Below are 26505 nucleotides of genomic sequence, written 5' to 3'. Positions count from 1 at the left end.
GGTCAATGGGGGAAAAAGGAGACATATGTAATACTTTAAACAGTAAAAAAAGAAATTAAAATATTGAAACCTCAAGGCACGGGCTCTTTGCAACAGAATTACCAACTCCTGCAGAAGGTGTCTTTAAAACTAAATACATTTCTATAATAATCTTTCAGTGTAAGCCATTCTCTAAGAAGTAGCTTTTAGGTCAGTACTGTTTGTAACATTTTATTTACAAATAACTTCAGACCACTACATCTCATTGCCTAAACTGTACTGTCAAACAACAAAATGATTAAATACAACAAATTAGCAGAAATTGTTCAACTTTTCATACTTACCGTAAGCATTGGGGAAGTCTCCAGGTCCTGGTCCGGGATAAAAAGGACCTGGCCCCGGTGGTTGAACTGGATATTGTTGAGGGGGCCCAACATAAGGAGGGCCACTATGACGGTACTAGAAGAGAGAAATTAGACATTTATAAATAGTATGAAGGTAGCTTACTATAGAAAAAGTTTCGTGTGTGTGTGTGTGTGTGTGTGTGTGTGTGTGGGTGTGTGTGTATAATAAGATCATTTAAATGAGGTGAAGCCACTTGATTAAACACATTCAAAATGCTTGCTTGCCATCAAGATGCGATGATGAGGAAGAGAAAGATATGCCTCAAGTAAAGCCATACAGCATATTGGTACACAGACAGACATGAGCTCCTTCCTTATAAAATTAATTCAGGTTGGTAGCTTTCACTGACATTGAATAATATCACAGGAACAGCTTAATTATGGAGCCTATTTCTGAGCAGCTGGTTGTGGGGAAGGGATGGGAGAAAAGCTAGGAGATAAAAACAATTTCTGTATCATCTTAGAAAGTTTTAAATAGAGAGACATAGAAATATCTTTTTGTAATATTATGGAAAATGACAAAATGGCTGGACTTCTAACCAACAAAAAAGTTTACACATCACTAAACACTAATGTTATGATCCACTTTTCCTGCGGTCTCTGATGAGAACCTCAGTTAATCCCCACGCTCCTGCTAAACCACATGGACCTGAGAAATACTTTACCTGTGGTATACAGTACTGAGGACCCTGGGGCACTGGGTACGGCATGGGCAGATGGTTAACCATCATGATGTGCTGATTGGCCTGATATACTGCAGTGGGGGTCTGTGCACCAGGACGAATAGAAGGACTGCTGTTCGGGATGGTAGCTCTAGGAGGCTGTATTTGAGGCCTCTGGAAAAACTGAGGAGGGGGGAGGGGAAAAAGAGATTTATTTATTTATTTTTTTTACAAAGGGGTATAAGTAAATTTTACTATCTGAAACTTTCTCCTTGTTTCTACTAATAAAAATCTTATCAACTTGAATTAGAAATACAATATACATAAAATGAGACTAAACTGCCTATGGCTGGGTTCACAAAAAATATTCTATACTAGTCACACTAGGTTAAGTTTTGATCATGTTGTCACACATTTGAAAACAGGAGGGCAGTCTCATTTTTAAAATGAAGTCTCAGCTAATTTAAACAAAAAATTCCATACTTAATAATTTAAAAATGTGTGGTAAAATATAATAAAAGGGGTAGCTGGTGTGTTTCTAAAATTCGTTTTGTTTTATAAAAGTATTGATCCTTTCATAAAGAGTAAGTGGCTTATTTAAAAATTAAATGTAGTTTAGAAGAACAAGAATCTCTCTGGACATAAACATTTTTGTCTCAGTGTATCAAGGTTAAGTTAAATTAAAACTATATGTAGGTTGTCGCATGTTGACTGTCCCATGTTGGAAAAAGCCTTCCTTTTCATAAAAAAGTGGCAACCTCATACTAAAATGAACCCAATTTTGATTTCTCAAATAGTATGCAATAAAAATGAGGGATCTAGACGGGCTGGCCTGGAAGGAGCAAAGCTCAAATCTCTCAAATGGCAACCAGAGTTTGTGGTTATTTATAGTTCTCAGTGCACATTGAAAAGCTTTGAAACAATATACCAATATTAAATCCCCACTGTGAATTCAGCAGCAAACAATCAATCTCATTGTAATAATAATAATAAGGGGACAGAGTAATAAAGAGGCCATGCAGAACCCGTAGTTTGTTACCTGGATAGGTCTGAATCCTCCCTTCAATTATGAAGCAAGAAAGCAGCAGGAAACAGAAAGAAAGCCAATGGAAAAGCTTATAGATCAGTAGGAAAGGGTAGGGCATAGCATGCAGCTCAACAAAAATATCTATTTAGTATTAATAAGAGAAGGAAGATTAGAAAATCAGAATGACAATTCTCCACTTGAGAATTTAAGAACACATGGAAGTGAAGAATCAAATCACATTTAATTTGAAAATAATTTAAAATAAATAAATCCAGTGGCAAAAAATATTCTAATAGTAGCCCCAGTTATAAGAGCTTGAAAGGAGATGTCTGCTTAATGGCACAAGTACAATTGGGACTAATGATTCCTACTCTTGGCTCACGGATGGACATTACAGTGATTAGTTACTTAACTTCTCTAGGATACACTCTCCAGCTTCAGTGGAGATAAGAGCTAACAATAAAAGTGCCATTTGTCATTTTTAAGTTTGCAACATATATCAGACTTTTCACCTAAGCAGGCATATAAGACGCCACTTACAGCTTTAAATAGGGAAATAAAATAACAGTCTAAATATGTGCTCTAGCTCCAAAATCTGAGTTGCTATTGGTCCAAACAAAAGCAAAAAAGCTTTGACTTTTGGGCCCACTCAAGTCTCATCCAGTGCTGGTCTTAATCATTAAGCTCCCCACAGGTAGGTAGTAGAAATAGTAACTTTATATCTTGTGCTGAATTGGAAGAACTGGGATCCAGTGCCTGAGGCTAATCCCCATTCAGCCTTCATACCACAGGGCAAAAAAAAAAAACCCACCCAACAATACTAAAAAGGTTAAGTCACTTAAAAAATAGACAGTAAGGTATAGCAGGAGAATGGAGTGAATGAGGAAGGCCAGAGAGTAGTTGATGGAGATGAAAAGAAAATGCAAGAGGCAAAGTTGGTAACACAGAAACCTGGGCTGGGCCATAGGAGAGCAATAATCTTCTAGTTATTTCCACTGACAAAGTTTTGGTAACAGACAAGAATTTCTGCAACCAAGGACACTGAACTAGTAAACTTTCCCCACTAAGCTTCACTTCTCTTAATTACATAGAAAACAGAATTTATAATTCATCAATGTATGTGAGTTGCATGAACATTTCAGGAATAAACAATCATTTTTATAACTTAGTTAATTTATCATGAGCCACAAAACTGTTAAAGGCTTTAAGGTGAGAGGAGTCATTCAGTTGCTCAACTTACTGAGCATTATAAATGTTAGACACAGTAGATAAAAAGATTAATCCTATTAGATCCTTTTCCATTAACTCTAGAGGGCAGCCAAGACAATGAGTATCAAATGGGTACAGGTGATAATCCACTGTTGCTATATTATAATCAAATTTTTCAAAGTACTTATTGCTTGAAAAAACATGGGATTATGGTGGAAGAGAGAGAGGAAATGAACCCATTTACTTATGCAGAGCAAGAAAAAGATATGGGCAAAGTCTTCCCACAATTTTAATGTGAGTACTTTTCTTACCACTATTTTCCAATGCTCTGCTAGGATTTTTAACCAGCCTGTCTACAAAAACTGAGGTTATTTCTTATTCAAAGAGGTTTCTGAATAGTATAAGACTTTTCTTCAGCGTCTTTTAAAGAGAAACAAGTGTTTTAATGATACTCCTCATATTAACATACAGCTGAGCCACTAAAACACAAGATTTTTGGTTATATGGACATATAATAATTTTTTTATAAACTAAGATCTTAGCTTTGAAGCTAAATAGAAAAATATATTCATATAGGCACATTAAATAACACCACTTAAGATTTATATACCACTTACTAGTTACTAGGTACCATTCTAAATACTATTCATAAACTGTATATGTATTAACTTAAGCAGGTACTGTTATTAATACTCACATTAAATATTAAGGAAAAGGAAGATTAAGTAACTTGCTGAAGGTCTCCCATCTGTAACTTAAATATAGTCAGGTTCTAGGTCTGCACTTTTAACTGTACACTCTACCTCTCATGAAACAAAACACTCCTCGTATTTTCAAATAAGTGTGCTCAGTCAGAAGAAATCTTTTCAAAGGCTAATGGGATGTGGCAAGACTTTTATCCAACTACACTAATGGGCGGAACATCCCTCAACAATAATTGATTCCTGGTAAGAAAAATGCTACAGCAGTTACTTCACAAAAGTTGTATATCACTCAGGAAAACAAATTTCTTCTACCTAAAGGACTCCAATTCTCTTTCACACTTAAATTGAAACTTGTTCATATGCTTTTATATCCTTGATATATTTAACACAGAAGATTTTTACAGGACAGGCTATCTGGAGCTTGTCCTCTCCCCTACCACCACCTTTTTTAATAAGTCAGTCTCTCTCTCTCTCTCTCTCCCCTCTAATAGCTACAGGACTAGAACTAAAAGCTATGATGGCTGGAAGTGTGAAGAACTAAAAAGAAATGGATTCTTCTTTTTTGTGCTCCCTCTTAACCATTCAATTATAAATAAAGAATTAGATTTAATAGCAGTACAGGAAATTAGGATTCCATGGTGGGCACAGCAGCAAACCACAGGTTATTGAAAAGAATGTGTGAATGAATATGAATGGGCTTTCCCAACATGTCTGCAATGCTTCTGAATCCCTTTTCCTCGCCACTGAGTGATGAAGAGTCATTAAAAGAATCAAACTCTTCTGGATGGAAGGACAGTACAGACCATTTAGTCTAATCATGTACCTAAACTTTGAATCTCTTATATGACATGCCCTTGGGGTTACGAAACAACAGCTCCATTTCATTGTTAAATGGAGCCTGACACTTCAACAGTCTTTCTTTCTATCAGCTCCAAGTTTTCTATCATCTACCTTCTAGTTCGATGTCTATACCTAAAATCATATTGATGTCTAATCCTTCTTCTCCATAAGTGACAAACCTCTAAGTTATCTGAGGACTGCCAACTTTCACACCACTGTCCATTTTTTGTTCCAGGCCAATCACCACTCTCTACCCTTTGTCTCTCCAACCAAGATTTTGAATTCCTTGGCAGCTTACTCTTTTCTCTCAATCTGCTTCCTTGTTCAAAGTGTTACTAAATAGAGAACTAAACACAAATATCCAGGTGGGGTCTGCAAGGAATGTACCTAACCTTCATTTAATAAATATCTGTTGCTGAATGAAAGAGCAATATATCTCTCTTATTCTGGTCAACTATGTTTCCATTAATAAAACTAAGAATCAGAGAAGCTCTTTTATCAATCACATTTTACTACCGATTGGTTCTGAATTACGATAACTTAAAACCCATAAATTTTCACACATAACCTGGCAATGTCATGTTTTTCACTTGTGTATACTCTTACAGTTGTGTTTTGAAGCTCATAAGGAGTCTTGTAAATTCTGTTTCTTTGAAAATGTATTAGAAGATTGTTGTGAGGCTAAAACTATGTACGTAGTGTTTAGAATGGTACCTAGTAGCTAGTAAGTGCAACATGAAATTTATAATTTCAACACATCATTTCAGATTGTACAATTTTTTAAATTCGGAATATAGCACACAATGTCAAAATTACATGACCATAAGCAAATGTGACAGGCATGTTATTAATCAAAGCACTGTGATAAAGATGCTGAAAAGGGCTAGGTAGAGAAGAACCATGTAAAAACGTAAGTATCATCTCCAAATTTGATTTTAATTTGTTTTAATTATTTTATCTTCCAATAATCCACTAGCACGCTGGGAGAATGGCAGAAGGTGACAGCCCTCATTTGAAGTGATACTTTGGGCAAATCCAAAACAGAGGGTGAATTTAAGGTACTCATGATTGCTGACTTTCATAGAAACACCCTTCTAGAAACTCTAGAAGCCAAAAAAGCATTACTCTTGAAAAATTGTTCTGATGATTTAGGAATGATACCATTAACCAAAGTCAATAACACTGGTAATAAATACTTTTGGAAGATGCTGGTAATTATATCATTTCTCATGACTTGGGTCTCTAAAACTATCAAAAGAAAAAATATCTCTCAAAAACTATATAATAATCATAAATTCTTTAAAAACCACCTATTAATTTTCATCAACTAGAAAAATCCTATTCAATCACAGTAGTTCTTCCCATGTAGTAAAAACTGAGTACATATTAATTTGCAAAGCATTAAAAAAAATCAAAATTATGCTTCTGAAATCTCTATATTTTTGCAGCCTACTTGACGGATAACAGTAAAATTACAATTAAGAGCAGTTTAGGTTAATAGTGTTAAAAAGTCTAAAGTAGCCCTGACCGGTTTGGCTCAGTTGGCCTGCGGACTAAAGGGTCCCAGGTTCGATTCTGGTCAAGGGCATGTACCTTGGTTGCGGGCATATCCCCATTGAGGGGTGTGCAGGAGGCAGCTGATTGATGTTTCTCTCTCATCGATGTTTCTAACTCTTCTATCTCTCTCCCTTCCTCTCTGTAAAAAGTCAATAAAATATATTTTTTTTAAAAAGTCTAAAGTATTATTGAGAAAAATAATAGTGCTATGATTTTTCTGACAAGTTACAAAGGGACAGGCAGTAAAGTGTCCACATAATGGGATATCACTAAGTATCAATCATATACTCTGCTGACTTATAACTTACAATGAAGACTATTAATGTAAATTCTTTCTGTATTTTCCTGCATGTGGTCAATATCACATAATTTAGGTTTCACTGAAAATTAGGATATAAGCCCCAAAAGCTAAGTTGCGCAACATAGTAGCCACTAACCATATTTGGTTACTTAAAATTAATGCTTAATTTAAAAATCACTTCTTTAGCTACATTGCACATTTCAAGTGCACAACAGCCAAATGTGCCTAGCAGCTACCATAGTGAACAGTGCAAATACAGAACATTTTTATTATCACAGAAAGTTCTGTTAGACAGTGCTGCCCTAGAGGGTTACCTCAAATGGAGGAAAGAAACCTCTAAGGATTCTGTCAGGAAGAAGGTGTTTTGTCAGATCATAATGTAGAATCTAGGAAATGAACATCCTCATAGAACACTTCATTTTGTAGGTAAAAATAGCCTGGGAAAAGGGGAAAAGGGGAAAAGACAGGCTATCTCACTGCTTGAAGGAAATTGACACTCACCAAGGGCTTATTATGTGCCAGGCACCGTGACAGGAAATAGGTACTGTTATTATAACACCTCAATATTATCATTTATGAGCCTATTTTATCCATTTCGCAGATAAGAAAGCTGAGGCCCAAGGTTAGTTTGCAGTAAAGCTAAGACTGAATCCCAGTTATGTCAACTCCCAGTATATTCTTTACTGTCTCTGCTGCAATCCTACACTTCTTATGACTAAGACACCAGATAAAACTGCCCATCGCTGGCTTATATCAAGTTCTGAAAAAATCTAAAAGTTCTCATCATAAGACTACATAGATGCTTAATCTGATTTCCTAATAATATCCATTAAACTCTGATGTGTGAGGTTGGCCCCAGAGGCAAGCCTTAATCTTCATTTACTTTCCAAATGAAAGAAAACTGCCTAGAGCAGCGGTTCTCAACCTGTGGGTCGCGACCCCTTTGACGGTCGACCGATCCTTTCACAGGGGTCACCTAAGACGATCCTGCATATCAGATATTTACATTACGATTCATAACAGTAGCAACATTACAGTTATGAAGTAGCAACGAAAATAATTTTATGGTTGGGGGTCCCACAACATGAGGAACTGTATTTAAAGGGCCAGAAGGTTGAGAACCACTGGCCTAGAGCAATAGAAATATTTCTCTACAAAGAACTAGGACTTCAACTGTAACAGCACAACTTTGAATACAGAAACCTTTACGGGCCATAATAAAAAGGAAAACACACACACACACAACATAAACCAACGATTTCTTTCTTTTAAAACAAATCTTGTTGCAAAAAGAACCAAACTACAACAGGAAAACATGCATAGTTTCAATGCTTGTCACCAGGTAACATATTCCTTGAGGCCAAATATGACTAAGTTTTATGAAGTTGCTCATTTGTTTACACAAAATCCAACTGCTTTGAATATGGCATATTACTCAGCATTTATAGAGAGTATAGAAACTAAAATCATTTATCAGCATACTGCAAAATGTTTTTGCTCTAGGAACACTTTTAAATACCAATTCCCTGGTTTTTCTCACAGTGCAAAGACCACTAAGCATAGTATATATAGCCAACACTTGATTTCTCTTGTGAAGCCCTAAAGTCGAATAAAGACAGGCATATAAGTAACTTTAAACCACAACTACACAGATTTCAATGACCAAAGGCATGAAATCAACAACACAAACCAGAATCTACATTATATCAAGTGACTTGTTTTTAATTCTGAGTGTACGTTCTGTTCTTTCCGTTTCTAATTACCTTAGGATTTTCAAACATCCAAGTAAAAATAGTTGACATAGTTCTAAAGTCAAGGGTGTTTTGCATATAAAATTACTTAAGATTTCTTTTACCTTTGAAGAAAACTATTATTTTCTTCAAGTTATAAATTATAAAAAAAATTAAAGTAAAATAGAACATACTTATATTAATCTAAAGAATCCCTGCAAAAGCCAAAAACTAATAGTACCATGAAGATGTGGCTGAAATAACCCTAAAAAGAGCATGGTATTTCTGACTTGAGGAACTCAAAAGGAGCCCTAGTGGCCCACAAATAAAAATCTTTGAAATAAAAGTACAAGAAACACATCCTATAACAGTTTCTTGGTTCTATTAAACTAAAAATGTTTTCTATCCAAAATCTTATTTGTTTCCTTTCAATTCAGTTAACTTTATTTTACAAAGAAGAAAATAAATAGGTTTTGCATTACTAAACAGGATGATGGCAATTATCTCCAAACAGTTTACCTTAATAACAGTTAAAATTTTTTCTTTGAAATGTTGATAGGACTTATTATGACACATACATAAAAAGTTATATATTTACTATTGGACTTTAGAAAGAGCGATCATAAGAAATACCACCCAGCACCAATTATTTTGTTTAAAAATTTTTAAAAGATCACAGCGTGAAAAGATATGTGATCAGAAAGGTAGCCACTGATAAATAATGTAATAAAGGAGAAATGAGAAATCTTTATCACTAATTCTAACTATTCATGGCTAATTCTAATTCTAACCTTTGACTTAATTCTTTCTGGCCAAAGCAAACAACCACACGTGAAAAAACCATTTGTGACTTCAACTTTAAATATTAAGCACGATAAACCAAAAATATACCAGCACATAGATGTTTGCCTTTTAAAAAGGTATTCTCTGCATACCACTCAATGTTTGTTTTTCACTGTATTGTTTTTCATTACATAACTTCCCACATCCTGTTTTGTATTATGAACATCTCCTCTGGGAATCTCTTAGGGTTTAGGTCTCTAGATCTGAGGAGAAGATCCTCTTAAATATAGACTTCAGCATGTGATTCTCAAATGGTAAATAGTATCTCACCTCCATAGAGGGTTATTTGGAAATGTGTGAAGGTGTGTTTTGTTTTGTTTTTAATTGTCCATGGGGGAATTTCTACTGGCATGTAAGAGTCCAAAGGTTGCTAAATAAACTAATTACAGAGCAGTTTTTCATAAATGGTAAATCCAACCGAAAATGCCCATACCTATTCCATAGTGAAAGAAACCAAACTGGCCCCTACCTACACTCATGGATAAAGAACAGCAAGCCTTCCCTAACAATTAACTCCATGCCATACCATGACATTGGTTCAGCTACCTCTGCTCAGCATGGGCACTTCAAGCCCATGACCCTCCCCCTCCTCTATTTCTCTAAGGTAACTACTGATGCTGCCTGAGCCAATCCTATATAATTAAGAGCTAATATGCTAATTAGACCAAACAGCAGAACAACCGGTTTGGAAGACCTTCCAGACGAAGTTGGGGCTGCAAGGTCTGAGGCAGCTGGGGCTGCAAGGGCCGAGCCCCTTGCACGAATTCCGTGCATCAGGCCTCTAGTGTTATATATTTTCTTTTCACTGTTCAGAAAGAAAATATACCACAGTAAAAAAGCAGCCAGCTACCTGAAGTTTATATCCAAAAGCAATGCTCTGGATATCTCCTATATCTCAAGAACCTATGTTTAAGAGCTAATGTTGGAAAGTAATTCTTTTTCTTGCTAAATAATAAGTATATACACATGCACAGTGTTATTTATTAGTTGAAACATGCTATAATTTCACAAGCATCATCCTACAGCTAAATGAAAGAGCAATCTGCCACTGTTTTTTGAGTTATAAAATAACTCATCCTTTTCTCACAAAGATTCCTTAAAGTTTTCTTCAGCTGTTGGAAATAAGGGAAGACAAATTGTATCACAAGCCTTTAGGCTTAGAAGAAAGTTTAAAAAACAGATTTTCCCAAAGCTGACTATTCATAAAGGCTTAATACAACATCCCTATTTGAGGACCACTGCTATTGAACACAGATTATACAAATCCCTAACCTTGTATCAAGGAGCTCAAAAATCATTTTTTCGAATCAGTAGTTTCTTTTTACTCTGCTTCTTGAGCAGATCTGCCCCAGGTTTCTCTGTCAAGAGTATCTGGCTTGACCCCTGACTACATTTTAAGCCTTGCCTCTATAACCCTTGACTAAATTTTAAAAAACTGTAATCAATTTTTTTACGTAAGGGATTATCTTTTTTATTAATTAGTAGTCATTTTGCCCCCTAGATTCTTAGTATTTGCCAAATACTCTGTTAATTATCTTATTTGCATTATCTCATTTACTTTTCACATCAATCTTGATATGGTATTAATACTGTCCCCATTTTAAAGATGAGAAAACTGAAGCTAAAACAGTAAATAACTTACCCAATACACACTTAATAAGAAAGAGTCAAACGAGGCCTAACTAATGCTAAAGTCCAAGCTCTTAAAGCATTATAATAATACGATCTTTCTTTCTTTTTTTTTTTAAGATTTTTTTTATTGATTTTTAGAGAGGAAAGGAGAGGGAGAGATAAACATTGATGTGAGAGCAAAACACTGATCAGCTGCCTCTTGCATGTGCCCTTATCTGGGATCAAGTCTGCAACCCTGGCATGTGCCTTAATTAGGAATTGAACTGGCAACCTTTCAGTGCATGGGAAAATGCCCCACAAACTAAGCCACACCAGCCAGAGCAACAATACTCTCTCTTGATATTAGAATATACCCTGAGTTTTATTTCTTTATCAAATCTAAAGAATGGCCCTCCACTTCATACAACCATCTCTGAGTTCTCCTGCAAAGTATCTTTAACACCTTAGAATGTGCTTGGCTTTAAATTCTCTAAATTGGAAAGACTGTATTTTGAGAAATAGTGACTTATATTAAATCACTGTTAGACAATGAAAGACCTTAACAATATTCCTTTACTCAAGTAAAATGAATTCTAAGTTATGATACCACAGCTAAATACTGGTAAATTGCTCTCATTTTATCAAACTATACTATCTTACATAACAACATTAAAAATAGGTACCAGTTATTAACTGCTTACTTTGTGTCAGATGATTAAGAATATTATCTCTAATGTAGAAGGTATTTATCCTCATTTTACATATGAGGAAACTGAAGCTTAGAACCCAGATCTATCAGATTCCAAAGCCTAGGCTCCTTTTATTTACCATAGCAGAAGAAAATGTTTCAGAACACTCCATAAAAAGCAAGTTGGGGGAGGGATGGGGAGAACACCAAGCAAGTCTTATTTTTTCTCTCAAATCACACCCTGTAGTATATTACTGCTAAATAAAGTAGCGTTGGCATATACATTTTGAAATTTTAATTTATACGAGTACTTCATTTAAAAGAACCAATAGGCTAAAAATATTAGAATTAAATATTCAAGTATCTATTTTCAATATATCCTAAGAATAAAGATATATTAATATTAATTTGTTATTAGGCCTAGGTTAGTAACTGAGGTTAAGTGCTTTTAGAATTATTAATGCTATTTTATACACATCAATACAAGTTACATCAGAATGTTAACAGAAAACCCTTAGAATGGTGCCTGTTCCATTCAGTTAAATTTAAACTTAATCCACAAAACCTATGAGGGTTTAGTATATCTAAAATTTTTCAAAGTTCTCTAAATTCAGAGCAACTATTTTTTGCCATAAACAGAAGCAAATGGGTTTGTTAACAAAATATTGTGAAATAAGGACAAAAGGAACCTAAATACATCAGACTAAAGCTACTCTTGAAGAGAGTAGTTTGGGAGGTTCCATGGAATGGCAGCATTCTAAGAGTCAGCAGCTACTAAAGCCCCCACCTATTTGTTAAGGAGGATAGTCAAGGGGCAAGGGTACAGTACCTGATGATGGGCAGGTCGAGGCCCCGCTGCAAACTGAGAAAAGGAGGGAAAACAAACACAAAAGGAAAGGCACAAAGAGTCAGAAACACAACAAAAACCAAAATGTCACACAATATGCCAAAAGAAAAAAACCCACAAGAAAAAAAGAACACAAACAGTCAAAGCTTTGCTGCAGGACAGTGACAGACAGGTACTAAGATTCAACAGGTTGACACCACTACTAGAAATAGTTTGCTGGGAGAGAAACAGCTAAGCTGTTAGGCACAAGTAGGGCTGCTTCTCTGATAGGAATTTTTTTTTTAAACTTAAAATTAAAAATAATTGAAACACTAAGTGGTTATATTAAGACAAATGTATGAAAAGTCAAGTGTGCTTATGCAACTGACATAGCTGGAGGGAATGAGAAATGCTTTTACATTATAAGAAATAGCCAGGGGGTAATTATACTGTCCAATAAGAAATAAAGAATGTAATAGGACTGATGTCAAATTTACTCAAGTTAAATGGGATATCTCACACATGAAATGGAAGCTTTACTATCATTCTTTATTTTGTGGGAGTTAAAGAAGAACATTTTATTTATATATTATATTAAATATATATTTATAACTTATAAATATATATTTAAATATATAAGTAATTATATGTTTAAGTGCAATTAACTACTAAAGTTTAATAACAGGCATATTAAAGCGCATAGCTAGTGAAGAACATCACTCTCCAACATGATTAATTAAAGTTGTACTATTATAAGCTCAAGAAGAAAAAGGAGTAAAAAGTCAAAACTCTCACTATTTATACACAACAGCACAACACTGTACATATGTACCCTCTGCTATCTGATACTGAGAATAAATGCAAAAGAAAACAGAACTTGTCAGCCAACTCAGAATACTTAAAAGCAGATAATACGTGCTTCAACTCTTACTTTTCCTAGCTTAGAATGGAAGAAAAAGCTTCGCTACCCATAAAAATTTAAATACTACATCTCTATGATAAAATAATTCTTCATCAGAGCAAAACTGGGCTTCTAATGTGATTTTTACTAAAAAGGACAGAAAAATATTCAGGTACATACTGTCATGTACTGACTAATAATATATTAACTATTAAGATGTTAACCACCCTCTTTAATAGTGAAAAGAAAATACTTAGAAAGCAGTTTTCAATGCAAACCATACAGGATTTTTATTTAATACATTTAAGGAGCTAAAATATATTTCTTCAGTTGTTTTATTTCCTATAGAGCCTTCCTCTCTCAGCTCATCATTACAGATGAATTGGACTGAAGATTAAGAAACATTCCTTCATACCCAGAATTTAGTTATCTGCAACAGTATTTGCAAGAGATTTGGAATTATTACCCCAACTGTCATTATTTCATATAAAAATATTCAAAAAACTCTAGAAGTACATGCCACAATGTAGGAGACAGCTGAAGATAGTTCTATCAAGAATTCACCATAGAAGCTAAAATGTCACCTATTGTTCAGATAATGACAAGTGCCTTAACACATTCTGAAGTTATTCAGCATAACTCGATGAGTTCTCTATGACCTATATGATAAGAGTGAGTTAAGTCATCCATTATATTTACAAACCATAGTTTTTTCGAATGATGATAATGGCAGCTATAGTTCTTGCAGAACATTTTCTCTTCAAAGAAACTGAGGTCTATAATTTGTTTTCCAATGATGAAAAGAAAACAGATCATACCTCTACTATGAACATAAAGTTTCAAGAATAGGCAATACCACCCATGTGGTATGAAAGTAGAGGATGGAAGTGAGATGTTTCTTAATGACACTTTTGAAGAAAACAGGAGAGAAGGACCATGTTAAACGATTGACCTGAGTTCAGCAGTACCTGTCTTATCACTGTTCCACAGAAAGGTCCCCCCATTTCTAAGACTCTAAAATAAAAGTTGCAACTTTATATAATTCAAATGTTCTGGTCAAAGAGAACTTTCTATGAACAAGAGGAGTACCTTATTAAATTATACATATATTTTTTTAAAACCACAACTTAAGTTAGTGGGAAAGTACCCTAGTCTATTTTGCACTAGTCACCATTGGCTATTGAGTTTTTCATTTGAAATGATAATAGTCTTAATCCTATGGGTAACTGTAAGCAACAGAACAAACTGTAGTCGCTGCTGGCTCATATTAAAAATAGAAACTTTGGTTTCTTTTTTTCTTTTTTAAAAGAGGGGTCTTTAAGATGGTGAGGACTGTAGATATTAAGAAAAGCAGCCTTCTGTGAACCTGAATCCAATGTTAATGTCACCCACCCACCCACCCACTCACTCACTCTTCTGTGCACAGTTGGTAACTGGGCATAGCCAACATAACACTGATGTAACTTTGGCACAAAATGTCAAAATAACCAAAGTAACAGGTTACTGCAAAAGCCAAACTGTCCGCCTCTCCCAATTAAGCATTCAATAGCTTCACTATTTTGGAGGCTATTTAAAAGTGAACTACTGTTTAAAGAGTTCCAGTACAACCAGAAAATGGAACAGATAAGTAGCTTATCCATATTGTTTTACTTTTAAACAAGATATTCAACAATATGAATTTAACTAAGATACTAAGAAGTATCAAATAGAAATACAGGCACAAAGGTAACCTGAAGGAGGGATGAGGGGGGGCCTTGAAGCCAGTTGGATTGCAAAGGCAGCTGTCCAGGGAAGAACAGAAAAGCCTAAACCGTGCAATTGCCAATGGCCCATTAATGCAGAAATAGAATGGAGTAAGCTTTAGCTGCTTTGCAAAGCCACAGGAAGGGTCCCTTCTTTAGTGCAACAGCTTACCTCTCCTCACCAGTTGGGACAGTTGTGGGATGGATGAGACTAGACTATGGCAACTTGGGATGTAAAAAGAAAATGCAATCCTACCAAATTTCATATCCCAAACTTCACCCTCCCAGCAACCAACACAAATGAAATAAAGAAAACTGGACCCAAAACAACAAGCAAGAGTAGTCTGGGGTCTGCTAGTCTTGCACTTGTTTTGGGGTATATGTAATGGGATGTTATGGGTGTGGTTTTAGTAATGCAGGTGGTAATGGTCACTAGCAGAGCAGATGGCAAAAACTGCATAGAGGATAGTATTTGAAGAGTTTATGACCACAGAAAAATGGCTGACAACTACAGACAATTTCCCCCTTGATATTTGATTATAAAATGGAAAGAGGGAAAAAGCAGCCTTAAAATTTGTCTTTTAAAATAAAATTTATATGAAAGGGATATCCCTCTTCAAGTTTAAAATAAAGAAATATCTAAACTTCAAATTATTCCTGTCTAATTCCCAATAGAGAAGACCCACCCAATTTGTTATTCTTTTCCCCACTATGCCTGGCAGAAACTGCCATGCTGGGTTAGACTTTCGAGAGGAAGCAATCAATGTTTTTCTGTAATCAGCCAATAAATGGATGTGGTCAAAAATAATGAGTGCCAGAGGCACCACTGCCTGCAAGAAGTACAGTTTGTTATATTGCTTACAATGCAGTATTTTATCCAGCCTCTTCCAGCCAAGGACCTGTAAACGGGAGTCTGTTCCAAAACCTTCCTCCTCTTCCAGTTGTCTGTGCAATGTATTGGCACTGTTCTGCTGGGCTGTCAAAAAAACTGGTTTAGAGATGCAGCTCTTCAGTCAGGTTTTGCGCCAGTTCTAACCATGTAAATTTAAATCTTTTTCCCCCAATATCACAAAAGGGGGGTAGAAGTAAAGAGGGCCATGGAATTCTTTGCAATAAGAGCTTACCATACGTTCCATGTTTAATGATTAGAACCCAGGTCTATCTAAATTAATTTGGTGAGATCTCAGGCCCACTCCAAACAGTCAAGTGTCCACATCACCAAAGCACTTTCAGAACAAAACTTGCATCAGACATCTTGTTGACCATTTCAGCAAATAAATAAATAAATAAACAAATAAATAAATAAAAAGAAGACAAGCAAACAGGCAACTAGGACCAAAGTCCCACCTCTTTAGAATGGTTCCTCCACCCCCTGGGGAGAACCAGGATCTAAGAATGGGTATTGGAGAAGAGGGCAATAGGGAAAAGGAAGATAGGAAGAGGGTAAGAAAGAGATTACATTTTGGTCAGCCTATGCTCCCCTAGTTCTTTGAGCAATTCTTTCATACATTTCAGCAATTCTTTCATACATTTCAGCATTAAATGCATGCATAAACTAAATGAATAGAAGCTAATGCAATGAAATATTCCTGTACTACAAGCAAAAAAGCAGGGGTGGGGAACAAAAGAGGATCCCTATATCGGGATAAAAACAAAGAGCAGAGGTATAAGTAGGGATGTGAGATACAAAGTGAGATGTTACAAAAGCACCTTCTAGCAAAAGCTAATCATGCAGGGCAGGAAACGACGTTCTAAGGAATGGACAGCTGAAACTTCTGTATTCTCTTGGGAAGCAAAGGATGAACCCTGAGTAAATCCACAATCTTTGCAAAACTTATTGCAATCCATGTAAAGGATGAGCAAGGAGGATGACAGCATTTACATTTGTACAATTTATTTACCATTTTAAAAAAATGAATACACCATTGGTGATGTCATGCATATGTCCACACTGTCAAATGGTTTGAACTGATCTAGTAACACCAATTCAGAAATCCTTCCGAAACAACTGGAATTTGAGTCTAATTAATGAAATTTACTTTACTTTTAAAATATGATGCTTTACTCTTCTCCTAAATTTTGAATAGTGCAGCTAACAAATTAAAAACAGAAATAAACTTGAATGCAACTACAATTTTTAAAAAAATCATGCCACTGAAAAGTAAAAGATAAAAAGTCCCATTCCTTCCTTTTCTTAATAAATTTAAATTATTCACATAGCAAAGAATCTGAAAAATGTAATGCTAACCAATATAATAAAAATAACAACAACAATAATAAATTTTCTTTGGGAAAAATTTCCCAAAGTAAGTAAAAATATTAGCCAAAGGAACCCAAGCTACTGCAAACACAAACTTAGGTGGAGAATATTTTCTACATCAAGCTTCTGCTTACTTACCGGAGAACGGGTTTGAGGTTGCGAATTCATTGTCTGAGGGGCTTGAGGGTATACCAACGTGGTTGGACCTGCATTCTGTCCAGAGGGATAAGGGGTCTGTCAAAAAATGGCAAGAATAATATCATATTTTGAATAAATATGGCAAATTCAGTGTTAAAAATATTTATAGGAATATTTATTAATGTGGTTTACAAATTTACTTTTTAAACTTATTTTTATCATAATGTCCAGAAATCCAGAACCAATGCAGCATTTTTTAGGGATTACCTTAAACCTCCTGATATGTAGGTGCAATTATTTGATACCATGAGTATAAATAGCACTCACTCTCAACATATCTCTTTCTGAAATGGACAGCCCAGCCACAAACAAAATAAAACATGATTGAGGGAACTTGTTACTTCTGTGGTGAGCTTTCCAAAGTACCTACAAGCAAAAGTAGCCATTGAGGAAGACATCCTAGAGTCAAATTAGCAGTTCACTCAGTTGACCTCTATAGTATTGCTATTTTCTTCCACCGTAACCCTTTTATATAACCCCATAAAAACTACCATCAAGAACTTTAGACAAAAGCCTGAAATAAGTGGTAATATAATACATACTAACCACAAGTTTTCTGAAAATAAGAACATAAGTTTTTCATTATGAATCCATGTTAAATGCTACAGACTAAAATACTATGCACCAGTGATTTCAGGGGGAAAAAAATACTTATAACATGTTTAAAATGAAATGCTAGCAGTAGCAATGGTTACAGAATCACAGGACTTGGATTCAAATCATAAAAACTGCCCTTTACTACTGTTGTTACCTTGACTTTGTCTTTCCCATGAATGTAAGAAGGAATACCTACCTTACAAGGCATTGCTAAGACTAAATAAAGTCAATTACTGCAAAACCACCTTTAGTTAAGACAGTTCCAGTTTTACAAATGAGGAAATCCAGAATCAGAAATTTTAAGTATCTTACCCAAGGTAACTAAGTAAATAATGTCTAGAAGTATTCTAACTTTGCTTTAAAAAAATTTACCCACAGCTTTAAATATGGAAGATGTTTAATAAATTACTACTTCATTGAAATACCTAAAAAAAAACCCCACCATCAGCAACTAACTTTTGGTTTTTGTTAACAATGCAATGAGAGTTCAGCTGGGATTACCAACTTACAGCAAATGTTTGAAAAGATTCCTCATAACTTCCAAATGAAAACAAGATTAATAAAAAAAATAATAGTTCTGCTCTGGCCGTGTGAACAGTGGTTACAGTGCTGGCTGGAGTACTTGGGTTGCAGGTTTGATCCCCGGCCCAGTTGGGGCTTGTGCAGGAGGTAACCAATCGATGTGTCTCTCTCACATCAATGTCTGTCTTTCTGTCTCTCTCCCTTTCACTTTCTAAAACTCAATGGAAAAAATACCCTCAGGTAAGGAGTAACAACAAAAAAAGTTTCATATTGGACACAATATTTTGCAATCTTTCAACACAGAAACCTTATAAGCATTTCTATAACTGACATTTAAGTTTCCTTTTTCATTCTAGTTCTACCAAATGTGGTCATAAATTGAAAATCATGGCAGCAAGTATCAGAATCTATCAAACAGGTAATAACTGGATCAACTATGATCCAAAAATTATTCCAAGGTTTTTTATCAAAGATTATTTTTAGCACTGTTTTAGATACTAAGTTTACGTAGCACAGTGGTTCTCAACCTTCCTAATGCCTCGACCCTTTAATACAGTTCCTCATGTTGTGGTGACCCCCAACCATAAAATTATTTTCGTTGCCACTTCATAACTATAATTTTGCTACTGTTATGAATCGTAATGTAATTATATATGAGTTTTCCGATGGTCTTAGGCGACCCCTGTGAAAGGGTTGTTCGAACCCCAAAGGGGTTGCGACCCACAGGTTGAGAGCCGCTGATGTAGCACATTCAAACTCTGGAAAATAGGAAGTCTGACTACTTCAACTTGAAAAAGAGTGGTGAATAGACTTATCATCTCTGAATGCATTCAAACTGAAAAAGTATTTCATCCAACTCTATTACAAAATTTGGATATAGTTGCAAAATACAGCATTAATTTCATTCTTTATTAAAGAAAGTCATCAAATATTTTAAAAAGTCATATTCTCAGTGGTGACGCTCTTTGGTCTTAGGAAATCTTGATATTTTATTTTCAACATTTAGTTGGTGCTACATTGAAGCATAAATTTCTGCCTGTCAAGATATTGAACCAGCATTGAGAGGTAACAGTTATAAAAACATGGGGAAATGTTACCTCTTTCTATACTTCAAAAACTTAGGGGAGACTTCGCCCTCTCATAAAAGATGCTGAAATAATCATATTTGACCTTACTCAGAATTTCCACTAACATAAGGCAACACCCTTACAACTAATTGAAAAAGCAGTATGTGAATTAGGATTCAGGCATAAGTTCTTTCATTTAGTAATAACACTATTCCTGGTCACACATAAAGCTGGTAGACTACAATACTGCTCTCAAAATGATTATTAAAAAACAAAGAATTTATTTCCATCACTTGAAATTATTTTAAACTGACAAAAAATAATCAAGTACTTCTTCCAATTTAAATTGTATGTATGCCAACAGATGATTCATACTCTGCATACAAGCAGTTTCATTAAAATGCAAAGCATAATATCTGATGACACCCACATATGGAAGTGATTCCTTTTTTTATAATACTCTAGTGGCCCAGTACACGGATTTGTGCACATTGAAAGGAAATTAATTAGAAGAAATATTTTAATATTGCTATTCACCCTTTCTCTATAATAGAAGTGTCAGAGATGAAATAAAATTAGTAAAATGTATATGAAAATAATATATAAATTGATTAATAAATAGACAATAACAACACATGATATAAAAACAACAAAAACAACCAAATTCATGATCGACAATGACAGATCGAAACACACCTGTGCGATTGGCACCAGCGGGAGCTTTATATGTATTGCGCATGCATGAGTCAACATTTATTTTTAAATTGCCAGTGCGTGTCATATGTACAGGTTGGTCGGGCAGTCAGACAGACAGACGGTTGGTCACTTAGCCTTTATATATATAGATGTGATTGTGTCATTAGCAATGTAAGATTTAAAAGGGGCACTGATAAAGAATTTTGCCAATAGTTCACTCAGCTTTCTCTCGGAGCATTTTTCCATTGTGGCTGATTTTAGGAACTTCTTAGGAATGATGTGATTTGTACTGTTGGTGCAAGCAGTGCACCGGTGAAAGAGGCTTCTATGCTTTTCATCTCTACTCTGCAATTAATGACATGATTAACCAAATTTAGTGAATTAAGTTATTCTGTAATAACTTGCTTAATATAGTAGTATGTTTTGTTGAAAAATATTGTAAAAACTTGAATGGGAACATCCTATAAACATGTTTCATCACATCAAATGCATAGAGAACTATGGATAGATCAAGGGAGTATCATTTCAGTACTTGTTAAACATTTTGTTTGCACTTCCCCTTTTTGGATACCTTCTAAGTTACCGCATTTACTTCTCCAAAGACATATGTATGAATATTTTATATTAACACTGCAATCCTGTTCACTGTCCAACTTTAAAAGAGTAATATAGACTTGCATTCTCATTTTCATTATTACTTTTATGTTTCAATGAACACTCTCAACTCACTGATCGCTTTTTATTAACTGGGTAGATAAAAACACAATAATAACAAAAACAATGAGCAAATGATGTTTACTGACAGACTGTTAACAAAATGCCAGTGAAGACGAGCCAGTCAAAACAGACCTTGTGTTACATACATAACCTTTACATTCATAATAACTAATTAAAAAAGAGTGATTTGAACAATTAAAGATAGAAATCCAAGGGTGAATTTCATGACAAGAACAATGTAGTACCTTGTGTACAGATGTGATGGTTTTCAAATCATGGACATGTGAAAAAAATTTACAAGGATTTTCAATTTTCATAATATAATACAATGAACTTAAACCAACAAAAATAATTATAACAGAAACATTTATATAGCTCTTACTGTGTTTCAGCACTATTCTAAGTATTTCACATACAACTCAGAGGTGAAGGTTATTTCTCCTGTTTTAAGAATCTTCCTTCACCTTAAATAAATACTATCATAAAGACTAAGTTCAATACTAGGCATGTATAACATACACACACAAATCTAACTGAAATAAATTGCCACAATCTTTCAAAGAGGTATTAGGTAATACTTACCACATTTTAAATAAGCTTATCCCTTTGACTCCACAATTCCATTTCAAGGAATTTACCCTAAAGATATACTCATAATGGGGTGGGTAGGGGGGAACAAAACAGGAAACATTCTAAATTTCCATTTATAAGGGAGAGGTGAAAGTATGCTATATTTAATCAATGTGAGAATATGGTATAATCTTAAAAAGAATGAGGTCAGTCTACAGACACTATATCTTGTACAACAGTGGTTCTCAATCTTCCTAATGCCACGACCCTTTAATACAGTTCCTCATGTTGTGGTGACCCCCAATTTCATTGCTACAAATTGAACATAATTAAAGCATAGTGATTAATCACAAAAACAATATGTAATTATATATGTTTTCCGATGGTCTTAGGCGACCCCTGTGAAAGGGTTGTTCGAACCCCAAAGGGGTCGCGACCCACAGGTTGAGAACCGCTGTTGTAGAATGAGGTCAGTCACTATCATGGAAAGATATCTGTAACATTGAATGACATAGCAAATCACAGAACTATCTATATATATAAAAGTCTAAGTGAGGGAACGATGGAACACCTATCACTATGACATGCACTGACCACCAGGCGGCAGACGCTCAACACAGCAGCTGCCCCCTGGTGGTCAGTGCACTCTCACAGTGGGAGCGCTGCTCAGCTGACAGACCCATCCCAGCGGCCCACCAGCCTGGGGGCAGCCACTCACTCCCTCAGTAGTCCTGCAGGTCCAATCTCTGGAGAATGGGCCAGGCACCAACAGACCAGCACCACCCGCACAATCCTAACAGTGCTGCTGGCCTCCTGGAAGTTGGCCTCGGGCACCGCGGCCGCTTCCCTTCCCTAGACACTCCACAAGGAATAAATATAGAAGCAGTCGCCAGGTGGCTCCCGACAACCAGTGTGAATGTCACCTGGATGGATCTGGATCCCGGGCTGGCAAGGGCACCCCACTGCCCACCCGGAGGGCCGATCGCATCCCATCTCCCTCTCGGGGCCCCACCCGTGCATGAATTCATGCACCCAGCCTCTAGTTAATTATAAAATCACCGTAGTTGTAAAATTTTTTGGTATATGCATACAGTATACTCATAAACATAAAGATAAAATGTCTTAGAAAGGTATATGGCAAATTTAATGCTGGCTACTTCAGAGAAATGGGAATTGGAAGGGGAGAGTATAGAACACAACTTGTAGGTCTTATTTTGTATACTTCTGAATTGTGTATTTTTTCCCTTTTCATGGACCTAAAAACTGATTACTTTGTAATAAAAATATAGTGAAGATAACATGTCTTTCAGCTTTCCTTTCAAATGATATAAAAAGGCAAAGCAAACAAGAAAATATAGTAGGAGGTCTGTATTTTACAAAGCTCTAAGTATTTTTGAAACAAATGAAATGTCATCTCATAAATCACAATGAAAATTAAATCAACAATATTTGTTGAACTTTAACACAAAGAAGACGCCATGTGCTGTGTTCTAGATGCACAAATGAAGCTGAAGATATATGGCTGCTGGTTTTTTAACCTTCAAGAAGTTCACAATGTGAGGCTTCCAGGCAAGATGGAGGCATAGGCAAATGCAGTTGGGTGCCTGTATCCTCCCACAACCACATCAAAAATAAATATAAACTGCCCTACCCGGTTTGGCTCAGTGGATAGAGAGTCGACCTGCAGACTAAAGGGTCCCAGGTTCGATTCCGGTCAAGGGCACATGCACGGGTTGTGGGCTCGATCCCCAGGGCGGTCATGCAGGAGGCAGCCAATCCATGATTCTCATCATTGATGTTTCTATCTCTCTCCCTCTTCCTTCTTCTCTGAAATGAATAAAAATATATTTAAAATAAATAAAACTAAAAATAACTGCCTGAAATCTAGTTGAACAGAGTCCTAAAACTAAGGATAAAAAGAAGTCACATCAAGACTGGAAGGAAGGGGAGAGACAAGGGTGGTTCCACACCCATGTGTGTCAAATAAAAATCAGGAGGGCAGAACCACTGTTCTTTTTCTGAGCCCTTCCCCTACAGAGCGGCAGGCAGGTGCCATATCTGAGCCTCCATCAACCTGGCTATCACTGTTCACCTGCCCTGGTAATTCCCTGAGACCTAGTTCCACCTAAGCTATTTCCAGTGGCTTGCCCATAACAAATGGCCCAGCTTGGTTCACGTTTCAGACTTTCCTAAAATCTCTCAAACAAGCAATATCTGGCCTCAGCATGCCTGGTACCTCTAAGTGGCCACATGCCCGGCTCACAGCAGCTGGCCTTGGTTTACAGCCTGGCCTCTCTTGGGCAACTCCAAATCCAGCACAAGTAGCAGCCATCTGTAGATCACTTTGTAGCTCATGCCAGGTGGTCCCAGGCAGAACACAGTGGTGGCTGACCTTGGCCTGTGCCTCCTGGGAGGCCCTAGAGCCAGCGCACCCAGTGGACAGCTTCAGACCACAATGAAGTACCGTCCAACCACCTCCACAAGTGACACACGCAAGGGGCGGACTCAGCGGGCACCACAGCCCTGCTGAAGTCAGTCCTGCTCCAAGGGGTGGGCCTCTGCATAGCTGAGCCTCCATCGTAAGGGACAATTGGCCAAGTCCCCAAATACTGGAAGGTGTGCCTATTTTTTCAAATGTTAAATTATCAACAGAAGATTACAAGGCATACAAAGAGACCAGTTGAAGGCCCATTTAAAGGAACAAAATAAATCTCTAGAAATCAACCTCAAAGATACAGAAATTGTAAACAAAAATAAATAAATAAAAGAAAGAAAAACACAATCACTAAATTTTAAAATTTCACTAGAGGTGTTTAATAGCAGACTTTAATGGGCAAAAGAAAGAATCAGTGACCTTGGAGAGAGAACTTCTTAATTATCAAGTCTGAGAAGCAAAAGGGAAAAAAAATTAAGGGAAAAGAAGTGAAGAGAGCCTAAGAAACATAAGGAATAATGCATTAGGGAAGAAGAGAGAGAAAATGGGACAGAGAGCTTATTTGAAAAAATAATGACTAAAATTATCCAAGGACATCCAAATACAAGCTCAATGAACTCCAAGTGAGAAACATTACAAACTTTTCAAAGAAAAAACAACAACTCTCAAAATGAGAGTTTTATATTTCACAAAATATTCTTCAAAAATGAGGGAGAAATTTCCAGATAAATAAAATCTCAGGGAGTTCCTGACCACAAGACTTGCTCTACAATAAATGTTAAAGGGAGTCCTTAAAGTGGAAATAAAAGGACACTAGACAGTAACTGGAAGCCATATGAAAATATAAAGTTCTCCAGTAAAGGTAAATACATAAGCATATATAAAAACCTGTATTATTTTAATTTGGGGTTATAACTCACTTTTATTATTTTATTACAATTTAACAGACAAAACATAAAAATAACTTAAATCTATGTTGGTGGATACACAGTATATAAAGATAAAATGTGACACCAATAACAAAGTGGGTGGAGGCAAAGCTAAAAAGAAGTGGAATATTTGTAAGCAATTGAAGTGAACTTGTTATCAGTTTAAAATGGAGTGTTATAACTTCAGGACGTTATACATAATCCCATAAGTAACCACCAAAAAAAATCTCTAGAATATTTACAAAAGGAAATGAGAAAGGAATCAAAACATGTCACTACAAAAACTCAACTAAATACAAAGGAAGGCAGTAAGAGAGAAGACATTTTTTTTTAAAGGAGCGCTATTTATACAAAAAATAAATAACAAAATGACAATATTGAGTCCTTCCCGATCACTAATTACCTTCAATATAAATGGATTAAACTTTTCAGTCAAAAGATAGGTTGGCATGATGGATTTTTTAAAAATAGGATCCATGCATGGCCGGTATGGCTGTGGTTGAGCATCAACCCATGAACCAAGAGATCAGGGCACATGGTTAGGGTTGTGGGCTCTAGCCTCAGTGGGGGGCTTGCAGGAGGCAGCTGATTGATGATGTTTCTCTCTCTTCGATGTTCCTATCTATCCCTCTCCCTTCCTCTCTCTCTAAAAATCAATAAAAACATACATTTTTAAAAAAGGATCCAATGATATGCTCTCTACAAAAGATTCACTTTAGACCTAGGACAGTGATGGCGAACCTGTGACACGCATGTCAGAGGTGACACGCGAACTTATTTTGGGTGACACACATCGACAGAGACAAAAAAATTGCATAATTCAAATATCTGTCTCTCGCAACGGCCAGAGTTGGGCATCACTCGAGTAATATTATTACTCACGTTACTCATGATCAATAATGCAATTCTAAAACCGAATGTAAACATGTACATCGGTGTTGCGTAGCAAAGATACATAGTGAAAACATCCAAGATACATTGTTCCAATATTGACATTAATATAAAAAGGTTAAGAATTGCACTATAAAGAGATTAATCTTTACTCATGACATTTTATTTTTACTCGAGTGACAAAACGCCCAATTCTGGAAACGGCCTCGTTATTGTCAACATGTGCCTCGGGTAACCTTCCCGTGCGTTCGGGTGCATTCAGCAAACGGACGCGCTTGATCGCCATGTTCGTTAGGAGACAGGAGTGGGAGGGTTAGAAGAAAAAGATATACAGTGCAACAGAGCTCAACGAGACATTCTGCGTGTCGGATAATTGATTACAGCACCATATATTTGTTGGTTATACATACTATCTTTGAATTGTTTTGCACCAGCAGTCAGTGCAACAACACTGCAAAAAGTTAATAGGTAAGAAACCTATCAACCTTTTATAAAAAACGCCGTGATTTATATTTATTTATTTTTGCAGCCTTGTGATGGAGAATCAAAAAAATAAAAAAGCAAGATTGAATGATAAAGGAAGTGGAAGTAGCAGTAGCC

The 26505-nt window shown here is 35.9% G+C and overlaps 1 protein-coding gene across 7 annotated transcripts in view; it reads right to left on the bottom strand.

The window, feature by feature from the left end:
* EIF4G3 (eukaryotic translation initiation factor 4 gamma, 3) overlaps nt 1-26505 on the bottom strand; it is a 280669-nt gene that overhangs the window by 132058 nt on the left and 122106 nt on the right. For 6 of the 7 annotated variants that reach the window (XM_014534341.1, XM_014534335.1, XM_014534338.1 and 3 more), the window contains 6 exons: nt 17423-17518; nt 15887-16000; nt 12385-12417; nt 2085-2105; nt 1049-1228; nt 324-438 (listed from right to left, as the gene is read on the bottom strand). In XM_014534341.1, the coding sequence (XP_014389827.1) occupies nt 324-438; nt 1049-1228; nt 2085-2105; nt 12385-12417; nt 15887-16000; nt 17423-17452 (493 nt within the window). In that variant the 5' untranslated portion in view covers nt 17453-17518. The remainder of the gene's footprint in view (nt 1-323; nt 439-1048; nt 1229-2084; nt 2106-12384; nt 12418-15886; nt 16001-17422; nt 17519-26505) is intronic. The other variant, XM_014534340.1, reaches the window with a different exon arrangement.

The sequence above is a fragment of the Myotis brandtii genome, unplaced genomic scaffold, assembly GCF_000412655.1.
Source record: "Myotis brandtii unplaced genomic scaffold, ASM41265v1 scaffold129, whole genome shotgun sequence".
In the NCBI taxonomy this organism is placed as follows: domain Eukaryota; kingdom Metazoa; phylum Chordata; class Mammalia; order Chiroptera; family Vespertilionidae; genus Myotis; species Myotis brandtii.
Note: the sequence above shows the minus strand (reverse complement) of the source record. Positions and strands in the feature narration are given on the sequence as shown.